Raw genomic sequence first — 19,095 nt, forward strand, 5'->3', positions numbered from 1 at the left:
GGGGGGTTGTTTCTTTGTAGCATCCATAGTGTATTACACAACTGTCTGCCACGCCTTTGAAAGTAATTAAGCAGATGAGTTCAAACAAGAGGTAAGAACTGATTTCCCTAGGTCAACTCAATTAATAATCCCTAAGTACATACTACAAACCTGGGTTCTGTTGGTTCTTATGAATTCAAATGCTGAAGTCCTTGCCCTCATCTCCATTGGATTACCTGAGGAAACAAAACACTATTGGTTCTGATTGCACTGGAGAAACACACAGTGCTACAGAGAGCAAGTTAGAGGGGACTGAGGGAGGGATCCCCAACCAAGCCGAGAGTAGAGGTTCCATTAGTTCTGCGATTTGAAGGATGGAAGGAGGCCATTAGGAACTAGGTTAGATTTTTTTTTTTCTTCACAACTCAATCTCATGTCAGAACTTCCTTAGCTAGTCAGTAAGCCCCAAGGAGCATGTTGTTCCTGATGCTGAAGCCGTGCTTCCAGGCCATGCTTGTCCAGCCTGACACGAATGGTATGGGGAAGCTCCTGGTCTGGCCTTACTTCATTCTAATGGTTCACACATGAGAATTGGCACCATGCAGTCAATAACACTGTCTGGGACTCTGTAAACTCACCTACCTTATGGAAAGAAAGAGACCCAAGCACAGCCACACACTGCATCAGCTGGCAATGCAAAGAATTATGGCTCGTTGCTCTAAAAAGGGTCATCTTGACCATCTAATCATTATCACATAAGAGTGGCAGGTAATTTCCATTACAGTGTATCTGTTGTGATGACCCCAGAGAGTAACTGTATTGTTGACTGACTCGAATTTCTGTATATTTGCACGGTACAGAAAATTAACAGATTGCAAACAGAAAGCAATGCCCTTTTAAGATCTTTAAAATGGTTACATTAATATTTGCATGAAAGCTCCTCCTTTCTCCCACTTAAAGCTCTTGACATTTCTTAATTCAGTACGAAGTCCATGTTCTCCTTCTTAGTAACATTATTTTTTTTTAATTTATCTATCATCACGTGTGTGTATAACTGGAGGAAGGATGTGTGCACAGCCTATGTGTAAAGGTCAGAGGACAACTCTGTGGTCAGATCTCTCCTTCTCCCTTTAGGTGGTTCTAGGGACAGATCAAACTCATGGTGCCAGGCTTGTGCGATAAGCAATCCTGCGGGCCCATCATTATAATTTTGCTTTCTTTCTTAGTAGACGCATGACTTATTATGTAACTCTTGATGTTATCATTTTCAAGGAAGAATCTAAATCCTTTTTAACAATATATTCATCTAGGTATACATTTGTAGCCCTAGACCCTTGGGAGGCAAAGATCAAAGGATCAGTTGAGTCCATGGGTTCAAGACTAGTCTAGGCAGTATAAGATCCAGTCTCAAATCAAACCAAGCAAAACATATATATATATATATATATATATATATATTTAAAAAATAATAGCCATGGGCATTCTCAGGTTTACTTGTATCAGGTTTTAACCAGTCTAAGATGAAAGTTTTGATTATTATTACTGACTCAATTACACTAGTATTTACTACTTTACATCCTGTTTCTATTAATTTATTGAATACCAGATATAGCATGTATGATATGACTTTACAACATGTTTAAATATTTATTTACCTTTAGAAAAATGGAAATTACTTTGTCTAAGTATATTTAGGTATGAATATGCTTACTTCTTTTTGACATTTAGACTGTTTATATATGGCTAACTCAGTTTGACAAGCATGTATGCAGGTATGGAAATACCAAGATATCATGGGATTAACATCACTTTATATTCTCTTGTGTTGACTTTTGTGTGTATGTGTGTGTCCACTTTTTATTTCTTTATTTGAGACAGTCTTACTAGGCTGTCCTGAAATTCACCGTGTAGCCAAGGATGGCCTCTAACTCACTATATTCCTCCTTTCTCATCCTCTGAAATGCTGGATTTATGGTGGCAAGAGCCACCACACTTGGCTGGTTTTTATTACTGAATAAGGAAAGGACTACAAAAATACATTTATCTAAAACTATCTCTATTATTAATAACTTTCTATGTACAGTCTGATTTCAGCTTAGTATAAAGGAGAAAAAAGGTCCAGATCTGAAAATAATTCATGTATTTCCTTAAAATAGATGACTTTGTATTAAACTTCTTATTGCTTTTAACCTAATAAAAAGGCGATTGAATTCATAACAGAAAGTAGAATCTGTGGATTTTCTTAAAATGCCATAGACTTCACTGAATTTTACATGAAATATAACTTTGCAAGTAAAATCCCATGGACTCGGGCAAAGGCAGTCTAACTGCGTTATTTGAAAAAAAAATCACGGGCAAAGTTAAAAATAAAACGAAAACCAATGTTTAGATATAAACATTGGTCCATGTGGAAACTGGTTAGTCCTTTCCTTAAAATATTATTTGTTTTGACTGAAATCTTTCAGAGGTGGCCCAGCTCACAGTGATTTGGGATGCAGGTGGTAGTGTAAGGACTAGGAAACAGGGCAGATTACGAGTGCATTTGAAAGCCCCTCTCTGTGGAAGGTGGACTGAATGCAGCCTTGTTCAAACCCTTCTGTGGCTGTTCTCTGTGGTCAGTGAAATGTGGTTGACTGCATATTTCTCACTGTAGCCACACTTCATCTTATTTGGACAAAGGTCATGTCTGTAGACATTCTTGTTTGATTTGATTTGATTTGGGAACTGAACTGCTATGTTCCCTCCAAATGTACGGTTTCTGATAAACTGTGCTGATGTCTTTTGCCACATCACCATGAGTCTTACTGCCATTTCTTAATTCGGTGAAGTTTATGAGTCTGTGATGCACAAGGTTTAAAATGTGGCCAACTTCTCCCTGAGAGAAGGGATTCTCACAGCCCAGTGAGACCTAGAATTTGGCTTGAGGAGAGCATTTTTTTGATAATTTATTATTGTTCTCAAATAAAATATCATAAAGACAAGGTCTGCAGCATTTGCCTTTTGCCAGATAGATATTGGGAAAAGCACAAGTTGCTCCATCATGTAAGCAGCAGTGCCAAAGTCAAGCTTAGCAGCCCCGAGACACGAACAATCCCTGAGGAGAACTGGATCTCTAAGCAGCTCTGACACGACACTAGGCTTCCTATCCAAGTCATCTCATTTCTATCTCACTAATTTTCATAATATACTTCAAATTTTAGATAGTTATAAAAACCCTCATTTCTAATGAAATCTAATCATGCTGTATAATGATATAGTCTGCATTCTAAATTAATGCTCATTGGATCATTAGGGCAGTTCAAGCACTGATTTAAAAAAGGTAACAAGGGAGCAATGGAAATAACAAACTTGGGGAAAGTGAAAAAATCCTAAAACCATCACAGATGGCAAATTCCCACAGTTAAACAATTCTCCCCATAGAAATCCATGCAGTTCTACTAATATTAATACTCCCAGGACTTGCTATCAGTTTTAAACGACATCACCATACTTAATCCTTATAATAACCCCATTAAGCAGATGCCTATTATTATGTCCATTTTAAATTTGAGGAAGCTGAGGTACAGGAACCGTCAGTCCCATGACTGACAGCTGGGTAGTCTTCTCTGTGTACCCATTTCCTCTCTCTCCTTAAGCAGTGTCTTCCTCTAAAGCTCAAGGTGGCCTCAAACTCTGATCCTTCAGCCTTTTTCCCTCGAGTCTGGGGATTACAGGTAGGTGTGCACAACCGTGTGAATCAGGTTCTTAAGGATTAATTGGATATTTTAAGTGGCTGCCCCAGGCCCTCTGTAAGGACTATAGAGCTGAAGTTAATATAACTATTAAGCAACTAAAAGACTTCTTGGTGGGCTTGGTGGCTCACACATGTGATCTCAGCGTTAGGTAGGCAAAGCCAGGAAAATGGAAAAGTTCAAGGTCCATTTAACCTATGGAGTGATTGTTAGGATCTGCACATTTGTGTTAGTGAGGGCAGGATCCTAACAGTGATAACTTGCCTCAAATACCTTAATAACAATAGTGTTAATACAATACCTGGCAAGATTTATGCCACATTAAATGACTTCCAAAGCAGCTCAGTGGCAATGATTGACAGCTCAGGTCGCTCTAGTCTTAGTTCTGTGACTTTCACAGTCAGTGACCTAAGTAAGGCTTGCCATTTAACTTTCCTAAAATAACCTTAGTATCTTAATCTGAAAACATGGGGATAATAGTAATATCAACTTCATGGAGTATTTTGTAAATAAATGAGGCCATGCAGAAATACCAAGTCAGAGGACAACTTTTTATATAGCAATGCTTCCCAGATAAACTAACTGTATAAATAGATTTGGGAGAATGTCACCACACTTAGGGATATGGCTGCATGGTCAGTGACTTTTACACCCAAGCCTTTCAGAGCTTTGGTACAGATGTTTCCCTCTGCAAAGTTATGAACTTTTACGTATTTAGGGACCTTTGGGATTGCTTGCTAATAGTCTCAGTGAGCATAAACTAGATGTATACATGCCAGAATTTAATGCATGGCCTGAAAGTGACTTCCCTAGCCACCTTTTCAAAATCATTTGCCATTAAACTTTATATTCTAGCACAGAAGAGATTTCTAGTTAAATGGTGAAAAAGCCTGAGATGGCTTCAGTTGCTAGTGAGCATGCTTTAAAACTTGTTTCAGGGTTAACACATGGTGGAGTTGATGTAGTCAGAAATGGCCAGTGAGAAATGTATGACATTTGAACTAAAATATCTTTGGTGAAAGCAGCACTATCTTGAATAAAGCAAACCAATAAAAGTGGCCGGGCGGTGGTGGCACATGCCTTTAATCCCAGCAGTCGGGAGGCAGAGTCAGGCAGATCTCTGTGAGTTCAAGGCCAGCCTGGTCTACAGGGCGAGATCCAGGAAAGGCGCAAAGCTACACAGAGATTCCCTGCACGAATTTGTAGTGACAAAATTTGTTGAATGAACGCTATCCATGTTTCCTTTGCCGATTTTTCTTTAAAATAGAATTACTTTTTCTTTATACGAGCGAGCGGTTTCTTTTAACTAGGACGCCTACCCAGTGCCACAGAAACACAAAGGCTTTGGCTCTGAGGCCCATAAGCAACAGCCCGGGTCCCCGAGAGGGGGGGATGTGGGGAGGAAGGGACAGGACAAGGCACCGGCTGCTCCAGGCTGGGCCGGCTCGAAGCACAGTGAAGCACAGAGGCCGATCCCGTGGATTTACCCGTCCATCATCTGACCCCCGCTGAAATACTGACATCCAACCTGGAATGAAATCCAATGTCACACACCCGTGAAAGCACAGCCGGCGGCCTCAGGGGCCAGCCCGTCCGGGAAGAACTGCACCCTGCCGCCACCACTGCCGCCAACGCGGAAAATGGCACCCGCCCAGCCCGCCCCGCCGGGGACCGCCGGGACCGCTGCAGAGCGGCTCCGCCTGGCCAAACGGTGCAAGCAAGGTCAGGCCAAGGCAGCCCTGCTCCGGCGGCGGGGCGGTGGCTCCCGCCCGGGGCTTGACCTCCGGGCTCGTGCTGGGCCTCATTCTGGTCTCCCGAGGGCTGGGCCGGCGCGGGCATGGGTCGGTGGTTCAGCCCCAGGCCCCATCCCTCCTCTGCTCCGTGGGATCATGGTGTCCGGCCCAGGCTGGCTCCCCTGGAGGGACAGGAGCCCAGCGGCCGGAGGTTGGCATTGCCAGGCTGCTGCCTGGTGTGGCGGGCCCAGGCCAGGCTACCCCGAGCCATGGCGGTTGGAACAGGCCTCTCCCTCTCAGGGTCTGCTACCCACGTGGCTCGCTGCTGGCAGTTCTTTGGGTGTTTTGTGCCCTCGGGGTTCTGTCCTGACAGCCACAGATCTGGGTAGGAGGTCTTTGCGCCAAGCTCTGTCTTCTAGGCAAGTTGGTTAAAGCTCAGGGAGCCAAAGAGCCGGGAAGCCGGGCTTGGAGGCAGTTCCCGGTTTGTGTTGTGGGCCTCTCGTTTGTAGCCAGCAGGCCGAACACAGCAGTTAAGCCTCCCGTCACCTCTTCTCAAAATAGTTACTTTGAAAAGCTGTGAAGTGGCTAAGGCTTAATTATTTTTTCAAAGGAGTACTTCTAATAATTGCCTAAAATTGATCAGTAGGATGTAGACGATTGGGTATTCATTTCTGAAGTTTCAAAGCTAATAACTAGATAAAACCACTTCAAAGACTGGTTCACTTGGGTTAATCTAGTAATAATACGTCCAATGAAACTTTTAGACAACGTTGGAAGTATTATTTTGAAGTAACGTGACATTTCCTAGAGGAATCTTGAAGTCTGTTCCATTGCACAATTTAATTGATGAAGTTACAGGATATTGAAATGTGATGCTTTGATTGGAACGGGTTTGTTGCCTATTCTAGGTAAGAGATGAATCTGGACGCCAGGGCTTAAACTCATCTACTGTGGCCCCGGAAGAAAGGATCTAATATATAGACCCTTTCCGTCTCACTAATTTATGTAAGGGGTATGGATGATGAGCTTTAGACCTCTTTATAGAAAGGATCAGTGAAAGCTAAGCTTATAACTATGATAAAAATTGCTATTTCGGCTGCTGTGAAAAGCCTAGTGTGGTGGCTTCTGCCTGTAATTTCAGCACTCAGGACCAGGTGTGTCCAGCCACAGTGGGCTGGGGCCTCCCACATCAATCACTGATGAAGAAAATGCCCTACATTTTCTACATGCAGCCCAGTCTTCTGAGGGAACTCTCTCAGTGGAGGCTCCCTGTTCTCAGACGACTCTAGCTTGTGTCTAGTTGACATCAGACTGGCCAGCACAGTGACTGCATCCAGAGGTACAAAGTAATGATAGTGATGGAAGGAAGGTTTTAGTAGGAAGCGGGGACAAGGAAGGCGTCAAAACACAGAGAGCTTGCTTTAGAAATCCTTAATGGATTAACTCTTTGTGTCCCACATAGAAACTTGCAACGGTCCCATTTTGACAAAGAAGTGTACGTGCTCTGTATGTAGCCTCTGGGAGATGACAAGTATTTTTGTAATGGCAGCTGCTTCCCTCGGGTTTTGGTGTTTGTGCATACATGCTGCGGTCACATTTCCATCAGCAGACAATGAACACAGAAAATGGAGGCACAGAGAGCGCTTGTCTTAGAGACATATTTGTAGTGGACGCTTGACGGTGGGAGCAAGCACGTCGTGCAGTCCCAGCCGGCTTCCAGTGCTGCCCAGTGGCACGGAAATTGTGGAAGATAAGGAAGAATGGAACGCTCGTTTTGAAGGACAAATTGAAATATGATCTGTAATAAGTTTATTCCTCAAGAGTACACACAAGAAAAGAACATGTGTGTATGCTCTCTTACCCTGTGGAGGTCCATTCCTCTGACATCTTTGTGTTTGGCATTTATTCCCTTTCTGTGTTGCCCTGAAGTCACATCAGGTGATTGATACTGATGGAGTGTGCGCTCTGGAGTGAGTCCATGCTAAAAGAATTTTCTGCATTAAAGATTATGGGAGAGAACAACAAAGATGAAATTTATGCAGCTGTGATGTCATTTAGGACAGAAATTCGATGTGTGCATACAGATGACCTTTCTATTGCTCATTTCTTAAGGACAAATAACCCTGCCCTGTGCCCTCCATTTCAAACATAGAAAAGTAGGAAGACGTTTGCTTTGTACTTCTTAGTCCCTTTCTCCCTTTACATCTGCTACAATCACTGGCATCATAATTTCTAAGTTTCAGGGGTAGTTTAAAAGTGAATACGGAACACTTCTGTGACATCAAGTTAACAAGGATTTGGTTCTTTAAGTGATAAATCTAACGCTTTAGAACGTTTGCAGCACCCCCTGCTGGCAATGTTGTAGAAATTCTACATAAAGTATTCTTCAGGCTCCGCTTGGTGACTATTTGAAGTATACACAGTATTTCTTTGTGGAGTTATTTTTCCTTAGAAATAGTTTAAGTTTCAACTGATGTAATAGAGGCAAAGTTTAACTGGAGATAATTTTCATTTTAATTTGCCAATGGGGTTTTGAATAGTGCTTTTTTCCCCCCAGGCACTACTTGCTGGAGAAAAATATTAGCCAAAATTTAAAAAAAATTAATATTCCCAATCAAATTAAAAAGGGAAAGAAATGTCTTTTCAAATATTCCTATTCAAATATTTATTGTAAATATTTCTACATGTACATCCTTGTACACAAGTCACATACAAGTTTATTGTAGCTAACTGTCAGTCACATACAGGTTTATTGTGGCCTGTCAATCTTGCAGGACTTAGGAAGTGGCCGGAGGAGTCTTTGGAATCTCAGGATCTGAACTGCTGAATAGTTGGCAATGATGACGTTCTAGGAGTTACTCCAGCCGTACAGATAGTAATCACAGTTGTTTAGCTGACCATGGTATTTCAAGCCAAGATCTGGCCCCACAGTGTTCATGACAGGAAATAATTAACTAAAAGAAACTAATTTTCGATGTTGCATTAAATGGCAAATTAAGCTAAGTGTCAGAATTTTAGGGCCATAAGCATTGCGTAAATTTAAAATGAGATACTGGCTTAATTTAAAGATAAATCCATCTCTTTTAAATGAAAACATACATCCCATTCTAAGTATATACTTGCTTTACTATTTCAGCAAGCTGTACTGTGTTCATACAGAGTATTACAGCTTGTACTTTATATTTTATTACATATAAACTGTTATAATACTGGTTTACATGTTTCCTCCACTGAGTGTTAAAAGTAATGCCTGTTGGATAGGTAGAAGGACAGAGAGGTGGAGGGATGGAAGTTGGATGAACAGGCCTACTGTAGAATCCCAGTGAGTCATCATCTGGCCTTTACTATCTCTTGGATTGCTGCCATAGTTTTGATGGTACATATCATTGGGTGTGTTCTTTGAGTACTGATGTTTTAGTTTTGGTTAAGTGAGTTTTATTTTATAATAAAACTATATTTATCCAAAGGAATCTAGTATTATAAATCATTAGAAAGTCTTGATCAGTAGGATGCAGTTATAGCTTATTAATCGCATGCCTAATATAACATAATCTTAAAACTATTAATGGACTTCTCAAAGTAAAAGCCCCATGGTCCCAAGTCTCTGTGCTACATGTATGACAAAAATGTGTCATCTTAGTGATTAACATTATATTAGGGTGATGGCTCACATATATATGTTAGCATAAGTATGAAATTGAAAATGCCCCCAAACAGTTTATTTTCATAGAACTTCTTTCTGCAACTGTGGTAACTTCATTAATTTTTTTATTCCTTCCTGGAAAGATGATATCAATCTAGCAAATTATCTCCAAATAAAACTAGTGTCCTCCATAATCAACTGAGTCTAGGGCTCTCTGTGGTTATGCTGCAGAGTTTGATGGATGATATCACTGAGAGATGTATTCCAGAGTGATGAAAAGTAGTCTCATCTTTACATGTACCTTTACTTATATTTTGGGAGGTAAATTCATAAAATCTGCTCAAATCTCTGAGACTAACCACAGAAAGTTACACAGTAGCTGACATTGGCATGTGCTGTGATTTGGAAAAACAAGGGAACTTGGGCCCAGAGATTAGGTGAAGTTTCCCCTGTCTCAGTGCCTGATTGGCCTCAATTACCTGATTAATCTCAAGGGTTGCCTTTTGTTTTTCAGTTTCCTATATAAAGGATAGAGGATAAAATTATCTTATCAAATGGCCCGGAAGGGTGTTTTACTGAATTAATTAGCTCCTAATGTCACTGGGCTTACGTGTAACATTTTCATATTCTCTTTGTTACAGAGTGCAAAGTGTGGCGGAATCCACTGAACTTGTTTAGGGGTGCTGAGTACAATCGGTGAGTCTTTTGCCAGTTCAGGAAATAGATGAGTGGTTTAGAGAGCAGCAGTAGCAAGTGTTGTTCCGGTTCATCTGTGGGTCATGTGATAGTGTATTTTACCCTCTCCTCTCCCCTCCTTTCTCCTTCCTCTTTTCTCCCTTCCCTTCCCACCCCTCCTCCTTTCCATGTGCCCCCTCCTCTTTCTTCTTCCCCTACTTCTTTTATCTTGCTTGCTTTTGTCTGAGACAGGCTTTCAGAGCCCAGGGCTTGTGTGGTTAAGGAGCACCCTGAGCTCCTGATCCTTTTGCCTCACGAGAGAGTGCTGGGATTATAGGCTTATGTTACCATGTCCAACAGCCTCCATTTTTTTGAATACTATCTTAGAGGTTTTTTTCTGTTTTATGGAATTTTGACATTCTAGTTGGGAATAATATATAAAACTATAGGTTGTAACTTTTTCTATTGCACTTACTCTTTGAAAAAAATTAAGTGTGTGTGTATGTATATGCTGCATGTAATGCTCATAGAAGAACTTGTGGGAATTGATGCTCCCCTTCCATCATGTGGTTCTGGATACTGTACTTGGGTTTCGGGGCTTGGCTGCAGGTGCCCCCAATTTGCTGAGCCACCTCGCTGGCCTTCTATTGCTGTTACTCTTTTCAGTATATATTGTACAGCTCCCAAATTCTGAAGATCCCTGAACCTTGATTATATGGGTCCCAGACAGGTTATATTGCAACTTAATTGGATGAAATAATTAGGCAAATTAGAAATTTCATAGTTTTGGGGAAATGTCTATTTGTAATATTAATTAGGGAAGTTTTTTGTTATCAAGGACTACTAAAATGTTAAGTCAAAAAATAGAAGAGAAAATTTGTATTTATTTTGTGCTATGTAATTCCTAAAAGAAGAAGTTTTTGAGATTTATTTATTTATTTATTTATTTATTTATTTATTTGGTTTTTCGAGACAGGGTTTCTCTGTGTAGCTTTGCGCCTTTTCCTGGAACTCACTTGGTAGTCCAGGCTGGCCTCAAACTCACAGAGATCCACCTGGCTCTGCCTCCCTAGTGCTGGGATTAAAGGCGTGCACCACCACCGCTCGGCTGAGATTTATTTTTATTGTATGTCTATGAGTGGTTTGCCTGCATAGATCTGAGTACCATGTGCATGCAATGCCAAGGCAGGCCAGAAGAGGGCATCAGATCCCCTTGGAAGTGGAGTTAGGACAGTTGTTAGCTGTCTTGTGGCTGCTAGGAATCCAAAAGGAATCCTCTGGAAGAGTAGTCAGTACTCTTAACCCCTAAGCCCAAACAGAATAGGATGGCTTTTAAAAATATGTTTAGGTGTTCCTGTGTGTGAAGTTCTTTTAACGCTCAGTGGTGGCTTGCATCTCAGCTGCTCCGCAGCAGCATCCTCTTCTGTAGGTCTTCTTTCCTTTCTCAAGACGGTTTGACCATCGTATTCACCCTTGACAGGTACACTTGGGTCACAGGACGAGAACCTCTGACGTACTATGACATGAATCTCTCTGCCCAGGACCACCAGACATTCTTTACTTGTGATTCGGACCATCTTCGTCCTGCGGATGCAAGTATGGGAAACCTTTAGCTATTTCAGGGCGGGAAAGATTTTCAGCTTGTTCCCAATCATGGTTCAGATTCTATAATATCGGCTCTGCAGCTCAGTTTGTTGGCACACATTTATAATCTCAATACTCAGGAGGCAGAGGCAGGAGGAGCTCTGGTTTGAGAGCAGTTTGGACTACAGTGAGCTCCAGGCTAGCCTGGTCTATACAAAAAGAATAACCAGGGCTAGGGAGATAGCTCTGTGGGTAATGCTTTTGCCTTGTGAGCATGAGAACCTAATTTTGATCCCTTGATCCCATGTAAAAAGAAACGAAATTCTGATTTGGTAGCACATGCTCTGGGGAGGCAGGAACAGGTGGGTCCCCGGGGCTTGCTGGCCAGTCAGCTTAAACTATGTGATGAGATCCTGGCCAGACTAGAGAACCTGTCTCAGAAAAAAAAAAGGAAGAGAAGAAGAAAGGTGGATAAAGGATTGACACCTGAGGTTATAACACACACACACACACACACACACACACACACACACACTTCTCTCCAAAGAATAAAATATTAAATTGACAAGTAAAACCCAGAATCCTTAAAGAATACTTACATGAAATTTATTCACAATGATTATCAATGTAGGAATAAGGCTTATTATTATCTATAACATGATTTAAAAACACCAAAGTAAGCTTTGTATGTTTTGAAGACACATCTCTTATACAAAGTGAGTTAAAGTCAAAGGTTAGGGGGAATGAAGGGTCTCCTTGATTACATTCTAATTAGAAGTTGGGGTTCACTGAATGTAAATAAGCAGTCTATTTTACTGACTTAATATATTGGTTTACTTGCACTTGAAGGGCACATGGCTTTGATTGTAGGAGTGCGTATGTGTTCTCTACCTCAGAGACGACTTTGTTTAACATGCATTTCACATTCATTACTTTCCTACTGGTAAACTTGGTATTATTAAATGGTCAAAAGTAAATAGCTGAAACTTCCTGCCCTAGTTAGGGTTACTTTTACTGTAATGAAACACCATGACTAAAGCACCTTGGGGAGGAAAGAGTTATTTGATTTACATGTCCTGAATCACAGTCCATTGAGGGGAACCAAGGCAGGAACTCAAACTGGGCCAGAATCTGGAGGCGGGAGCTGATGCAAAGGCCATGGAAGAGTGCTGCTTACTGGCTTGCTCCCCATGGCTTGCTCAACCTGCTTTGTTAGAGAGCCAGTACCACCAGCCCAGGGATGGCACCACCCACAATGGGCTGGGCCCTCCCCTGTCTGTACTAAGGAAACGCCTCACAGGCTTGCATAGCCTCATTTTATAGATGCATCGTCTCAACTGGTGCATCGTCCCTCTTCTTTACTACTCTAGCTGATGTCAAGTTGACATAAAACTAGCCAGGACAGTACCTTTTAATGAAACAACTTCTATATACTTTTAGAAACTGACTTATAAAATATAAATTATCAAATTATATAAGAATATAGTTGTTTTTAAAGTCTTTGTTGCTATCACAGATATCCATGTCAAGCAAACTCCTATTGCACTTTGACTCAGCTCACATTCCCCACATAGCTGCAGCATTCAATAGCCAGAGCTTGTAGCAAATGCTCTGGAACAGGTTGCATAGAAACTATGTGTCATAGAATGAATAAATTACTGAGCGCGTTACTTCAGATAGGAGCGGGTACATTCAGGATGATCTGGCCATAAAATAGCAATTTCAAAATGTGTAAACTAGGTTCTCTAACAACAAATGTTTATTGAAGTCAAAAGGCGTGAAATCTCTATTATAGTTCATTTTTATGACTTTTTTAGTGTGTGATATTTGTATCTATAATTTAATAGCCACACCAAAAAAGTTTGTTATTGGCAACTGAAGAACAATGAAATAGAAATTCAGAATACTTATGTGAGTTTAAAAATATGGACTGACTTTCTTGGTAATCAAGTGTTCTCTTACAATTAAAGCTGCCAATTACTTATTGTCCTATGTCCAGTCATTCCATTTATATGTACCAGTTGACTTGCATTGTTCCTTTTTTTAAATTCTAACTAGTAATGCAAAAAGCTTGGAGAGAGAGGAACCCTCAAGCCAGGATTTCTGCAGCTCATGAAGCCTTGGAGATAAATGAGTAAGTAGGGAACAGACTTGCTGTTAAAATGAAGTCATGTCTCATGCTGAGTATTTTCAGTCACCGTGGATGGGACTCTTCTGTTAAGTTGTTCATTTGAACTGCAGGGCTGTTGCTGAGGGCATTACTTTCTAAAATTTTGCATCTATGAAAGACAACTGTCTCTCTCTGTGTGTGTGTGTGTGTGTGTGTGTGTGTGTGTGTGTGTGTGTGTGGCGGGGGGCAGAGGGAGTGTAGCAGATTAGCTGCTTTAGAACAAAGTGCCTTTACTGTGACCCCAGATTAAACCCTTCAAGGGATATACTTGGCATATTGTGAGAGCATAAGCTAAGCACACTTCCTGGCATATCTAGACCATTTTGACAGCGACCTTTCTTTCTAGATGGAGAATGCTCCTCTGTGCATCCCTGTTTCTAGGTATAACTTCTGCTAGTGGGAAAAACAGCAACTACAAAAAAGATAAATGGTGAAAAAAAATTAAAATGTTTTAATGTCAAAAAGAGCAAGAGGAAACATTGCCCTTACTGTTGCTAAATATTCTATGGGTTATCAAGGAAGACTGGGAGATTTCTTCTGGAGATTTTAGAAAATGAGATTCTTAATATTGGAGTCATTAAAACAGGGTTGGCAGAATCCTTAAAGGTCAATTAGCTCAACCACCCATCTGGTGTTTGAATCACCTCAACAGGGCCCTTGCCAAGTGGTCATTGTTAAACTATTTTATGATTTTCTCAAGAAGGTTCCAGAATCTTTTCCAGAGATCTTGGAAAATAAAAGAGTCACCAAGTTTCAAATCCTGTCCCTGTAATGCTGGATCTGCATGGTTTCTGACTCTGTCGTGCAACATACCTTTTGCTTTCTTACCATCTACAAGTTTAATACGCCTGCCTTTTGTGTGTCGTTCATGTTTCTGAGAAAAGTGTCAGGACTACAAGACCCTGGGGTGTGACACGTAGAAACTACCCTGCAGGCTCATGTCTTCATAAGTCACCTTCCTTCGGTGTTATTCAGGCAGTTACCAGCACCTTGTTACACTGTAATTCAGCCCACATTTCTCCATTTTGATATTAGGCTTGCCAGCCGTTTAGAGAGCTTTAATTTATATTGTGAGTCTACTGGGGGAAATGAAGGTAGCAGCGCTGTGTTATTTACTCTTAGGTGTTTAAGCTGGCTTCTCGTGGCTTCTGCTTCATTTATTTGATTTTTATTTTTTCAAATGTGCTTAGATACCATGTCTTTAACACTCCATTGGAATTTCTTTCTGAGTCACTGTTCTGTCATTTGAGAAGTCAGCCTTCTTTCCTGTTTGGAAAACTGATGCTGCATTTGTCATCTCATCCTGTGGTCTATTCTTTGTGGTTCCACAACTGTCCATAGAGTGCAGTTCCATGTCCTGCCTGCAAGGTCAGTCGGCTTCCTAGAATTTGCCCTTCCCAGAACAGTAGTAGTTCATTGAGAACGTATTAACGATGTGCTGTCTTCCATCTTTTTACCCATTTTAGAGTTTCAATTGCTTCTCTGCACTTTAGTCTGACAGGCTTTCTCCTTGATAAAGAAGCCAGGAGCAGTGTGGGAAGGAGAGCGTTTCCTTTTCTCTTTGTTATCTATCACTATTAACCATGACCCTTCTTGTTTTAATGTTGTTGTATTGTCTTTGTTGCTTATTTGTTTTTGTGGTGATTTTGGAGAAATTGGAAGGGAGAGCAGTAGATGTAATTTTACAACAGAGACTAGATAGCTGTCTTCAGGGGTTTTTGTATGTTTGCTCATCTTATTTATTTCGTCAAGCCTCGCTAATTTGGGATTTCAGCTCTCCTGGTGTTATTCTTATGACTCCATTCCACTTCTTACAGTCCATCCCATGCCCTCTTTTCATCTTTTGTTTGGTTTGCATGTCCTTTAAGAATCGACCTGGGCTAGATCTCTGGGAAGCCATGCTAGTCAGTTTAGTGCCGCCCCTCTGCCCTTCCTGAGAGGTGATTTGTCATTATGATTACAGTTCAACATTTGGAAGCTGTTCTGTCCTCTTGAGCCATTTTCCATACTACATCTTGTACCATTGAGTCATGTCCCTTTCCTATGAATTTTCGAAGTCTACCTCCACCTCTTTGATTACCCTGAACTCTAGAATGACATAGTAACTCTCGCTGAATGTTCCTATCGGTTTTCATTTCACCAACTATTTTTTTCTTCTTGGTCAGAATTAGGTCCAGAGTTGAAGTTCCCCTAATTGCTTCCTCTACCATCTGGGAGATAAAATTGTTACCGAAGTAAGTCAAGAACCTGTCGGGTACCCTACTTCTAACCAAACAAGACTTCTAGCAGATATCTGGATGGTTGACACCCCATCACCACACTTCTTGCTTCTGTCTGTGTATTGTGTTGTGACAAAGATGCATCATCTCCATCTTCCATCGAGCTGAGAATCCTGTTCTGTCCCCCCAACCATTAGCTCTCTCCTTTTTCTTTCACTCACAAGCTCTTGGCATGTTTCTCCCCCAAACTCATGAGTTTCCACATAGACACGTTTCTTGGCTAGTGCTGCTACTCTGCCTCTCCTCCTAAGAGTACTATTTGAAGTAAGAACATATAAAGCAAGCAGCCTAGCCCTAACTGTTCATGAGCTCCCAACCCACCAGCTGCAATCTTACAGCTAGTTCCTTTGACACTGTGTCTACAGTTCCTATTATCTCAATATTCAGTTCATTACTTTAAACCCATATTTATATGTGGGCATCTGAAGCCTTAAGTATTTCCTCTGATGCCTACCCAAGTAGTTCCTTTCAGTAAATCATGAGACAGTTTGAGCATTGCTATTTTTCTTCCCAAGTCATATATTTAGCCCTCCATAGTAATTGCTTTTCTAGCTTTTGTTCTCGGTATTTTCTCCCTACCTTATCATATTTAGTTAAAACCGCACTGATGGTTCTCACTTGAAATTTTGGGGATAGGATAAAGAATTTGTAAGACTCACCCCACCCCCAAGGATCAGCTGGCCCCAAGCCTAACATTATCTGTTAAGTTCATACTTTCTCCTAGCTGGCTTTGCAATTTTCCCACAGTAACATTTAGTTTTAATTTCTGTTTATTTCCTCTCTTGTGGTCTGATGGAGAGGAATAGGGCAATGGCCACAGAGAAGTCAACCAGGAGAGAGAAGGGATGAGCGCAGATCAACACCCCCATGGTCTGTTCTGGCCTCATCACCCCCTCAGACCCTCCCTTTCTCTGACAGTGGGCTGCTCTGGATGATTTGGAAGGTTTGCATTTCTAAAAGCCTCCCGTTGTTGCTTAGTTAATTGCATATCCTTTCTGGCTTCCTACCTCAGAGGGTTGTTGGAAGGGTTACGCGAGGTGATGTTTGTGCCAGGTAGAGTGTTTACTGGACACACAGCAGCAATGCTAGCTTGGTGTTAGAGGCAGGAGACTGGACTCTTCTTAGGTAGTGTGGCTGTGTCAGAGTTCAAGCTTTTCAGAAACTACTTTTCCAGGTTCTTCTCATGTTCTCTGATGCAGAAAAGCGGTGCTACCATGGGATTTTCAAGCACTGTTTCATTTTGTTTTTGTCAGTAACTTTATTTAATGAAGACACTCTTGAATTGAAAACAATGCATATCTAGTAAACGAAAGGAAACTTGTATATACCTCTCCAAGTGTTGGAAGGAGACCTTCACTAGGATTATACTCATCATCATTAGCTGGCATTCACTGAGCATGTCCTCAGTGCTGATGGCTACATTAAACACTTCTCAGAAAGCATCCTATGGAGCCTGCACAAAGACACAGAACAGATCTCATGCTGTCCATCAGGGAGGCAGAGTGATACCTTTCCCCAAGTGACACATTAAGAAGGGGCCAAGTCATACCTGAGCCCCATGCTCCTAACACTGCACATCCTACCTCTCAAGCTAAACTCCAGGCGTTTCTTTTGTGCCATTACTGTGTCAACAGCTGCAAACAGGTGCATGAAACAGTTGGTCATGCTGCATGTTTGGTGTAACTCCTCCTCGCCCTGCTGCATGAGCTCCCACAGTCTGCTGCAGTGGCCTTGGATGTGTAACGTGTCATGTCTGAATGGACAGGTGTGCAACGGCTTATATTCTCCTGGCTGAGGAAGAGGCAACAACGATAGCTGAAGCAGAAAAGCTCTTTAAGCAGGCCCTGAAGGCTGGAGACGGCTGCTACCGTCGTTCTCAGCAGCTCCAGCACCACGGCTCCCAGTATGAAGCTCAACACAGTAAGGTTTCCTCCAGGGGGTGCACCCGGGAATGGGGATGGTAAAATGGGAACAAGAGCAAAGGCTCACTCCCGCACAGAACGGGATTCCGGTAGACAGAGCACTCCGTCCACAGTCAACTTGGTTGCCATTATGTTCACGTTCTTTGTTTTATTTATGCCCACAGAGTTTCATTGCCGTAAACAAACAGCAGTCACCTTTTAAGCAGTTTTTTGAGATTATAATTCAATCCTTTCCCGCATTCCTTTTCCTTCCTCCAAACTCTCCCATGTACCTCCCACCACAATAACTTTTAATAGTCACTTCTCCCCAGAATTCCTACATAGTTCTTCTGTTCAGCAGTCTCCATCTCCTAACTTTCAATCCAAGTTTGGTAACTGAACTTAAATTGGTTGTTAGTATCATAAAAAAATGTTATCTTCTAAGCCTTACTTAGCATGGGTAGAAGCATGGTTGAAAAAGGGCAGTTTAGAGTATAACTTCTGTTGGTTATAGTCTACCACATTTAGTTCTTATTTAAAAGTCATTACTCTTGCCTTGAGAAAGAACCACGAGTTCCTAATTATTATTTTATTAAAAATAATACTTTTGGTAAGATAAGTCCTTAAAGGCTGAGACCCTCTACTTCAATACCCTAAACTGAGAACCCATGATGCTTTGTGGGAACAGTATGGAAGGAGGACAAAGCAATTACTGGAGTTCCCCGAGCCCCTTGACTCATCTCAGTTGGTTATTTAAACAGAAATCCAGTGATCCTTGTGGGAAAAAAATGTTTTCATGGTCTGACAAAAATGTGGGTTGTTTCTTTTAGGTAGAATTTCTCTCACTTCATCTCTCTCTCCTTTAGTTTGGAAAGTACGGGTATATGTCCTTCATACTTGATATTATATAATTAAATTTTAATATTAAACTTGGATTTGGTATAGAACCTGACTGACTCCGTCTCTAGGTCTCAGGTGCCAGAAATATCATTACATTATAGTCCACACGTGTGGGAGCACATCCACACCGTCGATACACACGTTTTCACTTTTATTCTGCAGTGAGTCTATATAGCATTAAGGTCTCTGATCATTACAAAAAGACAACAGTGCATTCTGAAGGTGTGTAGTAAATGTCTATTTTGTGAGCTAATATGAATTAATAAATAAACTACACAACCTATAATATAACATAAGACATTTTCTTTCTTTTCTTCTCTAAATTAAATCCTTTCAACCTGTTGCCTAAATCTATCCAAAAATATAATCACATCTTTAAAATAATTTGTAGGTACTTGGCAGTTTTTCAGCACACATCTTGTTCTCATTGTTTAAAACTTGAAATGTTCAGACTTTGGTCTCAACATCTTTTAATAGCTGAGTATCTACATGTACTTAAT

The 19,095-nt window shown here is 41.2% G+C and overlaps 1 protein-coding gene and 1 long non-coding RNA gene across 14 annotated transcripts in view; one reads left to right on the forward strand and one right to left on the reverse strand.

Annotated features, from left to right (window-relative positions):
• LOC131906692 (uncharacterized) overlaps positions 1–5,953 on the reverse strand; it is a 35,203-nt gene extending 29,250 nt beyond the window's left edge. The window contains exon 1 of one of the 4 annotated variants that reach the window (XR_009378181.1): positions 151–504. This is a non-coding gene — a long non-coding RNA (uncharacterized LOC131906692). Of the gene's footprint in view, positions 1–150; positions 505–5,264; positions 5,421–5,757 lie in introns of those variants that run through there. The other 3 variants (XR_009378180.1, XR_009378179.1, XR_009378178.1) reach the window with 3 other exon arrangements.
• Positions 1–19,095, forward strand: part of St7 (suppression of tumorigenicity 7) — a 238,527-nt gene that overhangs the window by 136,090 nt on the left and 83,342 nt on the right. For 7 of the 10 annotated variants that reach the window (XM_059257399.1, XM_059257401.1, XM_059257405.1 and 4 more), the window contains 5 exons: positions 9,728–9,782; positions 11,242–11,357; positions 13,404–13,479; positions 15,681–15,749; positions 17,560–17,714. In XM_059257399.1, the coding sequence (XP_059113382.1) occupies positions 9,728–9,782; positions 11,242–11,357; positions 13,404–13,479; positions 15,681–15,749; positions 17,560–17,714 (471 nt within the window). Of the gene's footprint in view, positions 1–5,099; positions 5,433–5,514; positions 5,655–9,727; positions 9,783–11,241; positions 11,358–13,403; positions 13,480–15,680; positions 15,750–17,559; positions 17,715–19,095 lie in introns of those variants that run through there. The other 3 variants (XM_059257408.1, XM_059257409.1, XM_059257400.1) reach the window with 3 other exon arrangements.

Source organism: Peromyscus eremicus, chromosome 3, assembly GCF_949786415.1.
Source record: "Peromyscus eremicus chromosome 3, PerEre_H2_v1, whole genome shotgun sequence".
NCBI classification, from domain to species: domain Eukaryota; kingdom Metazoa; phylum Chordata; class Mammalia; order Rodentia; family Cricetidae; genus Peromyscus; species Peromyscus eremicus.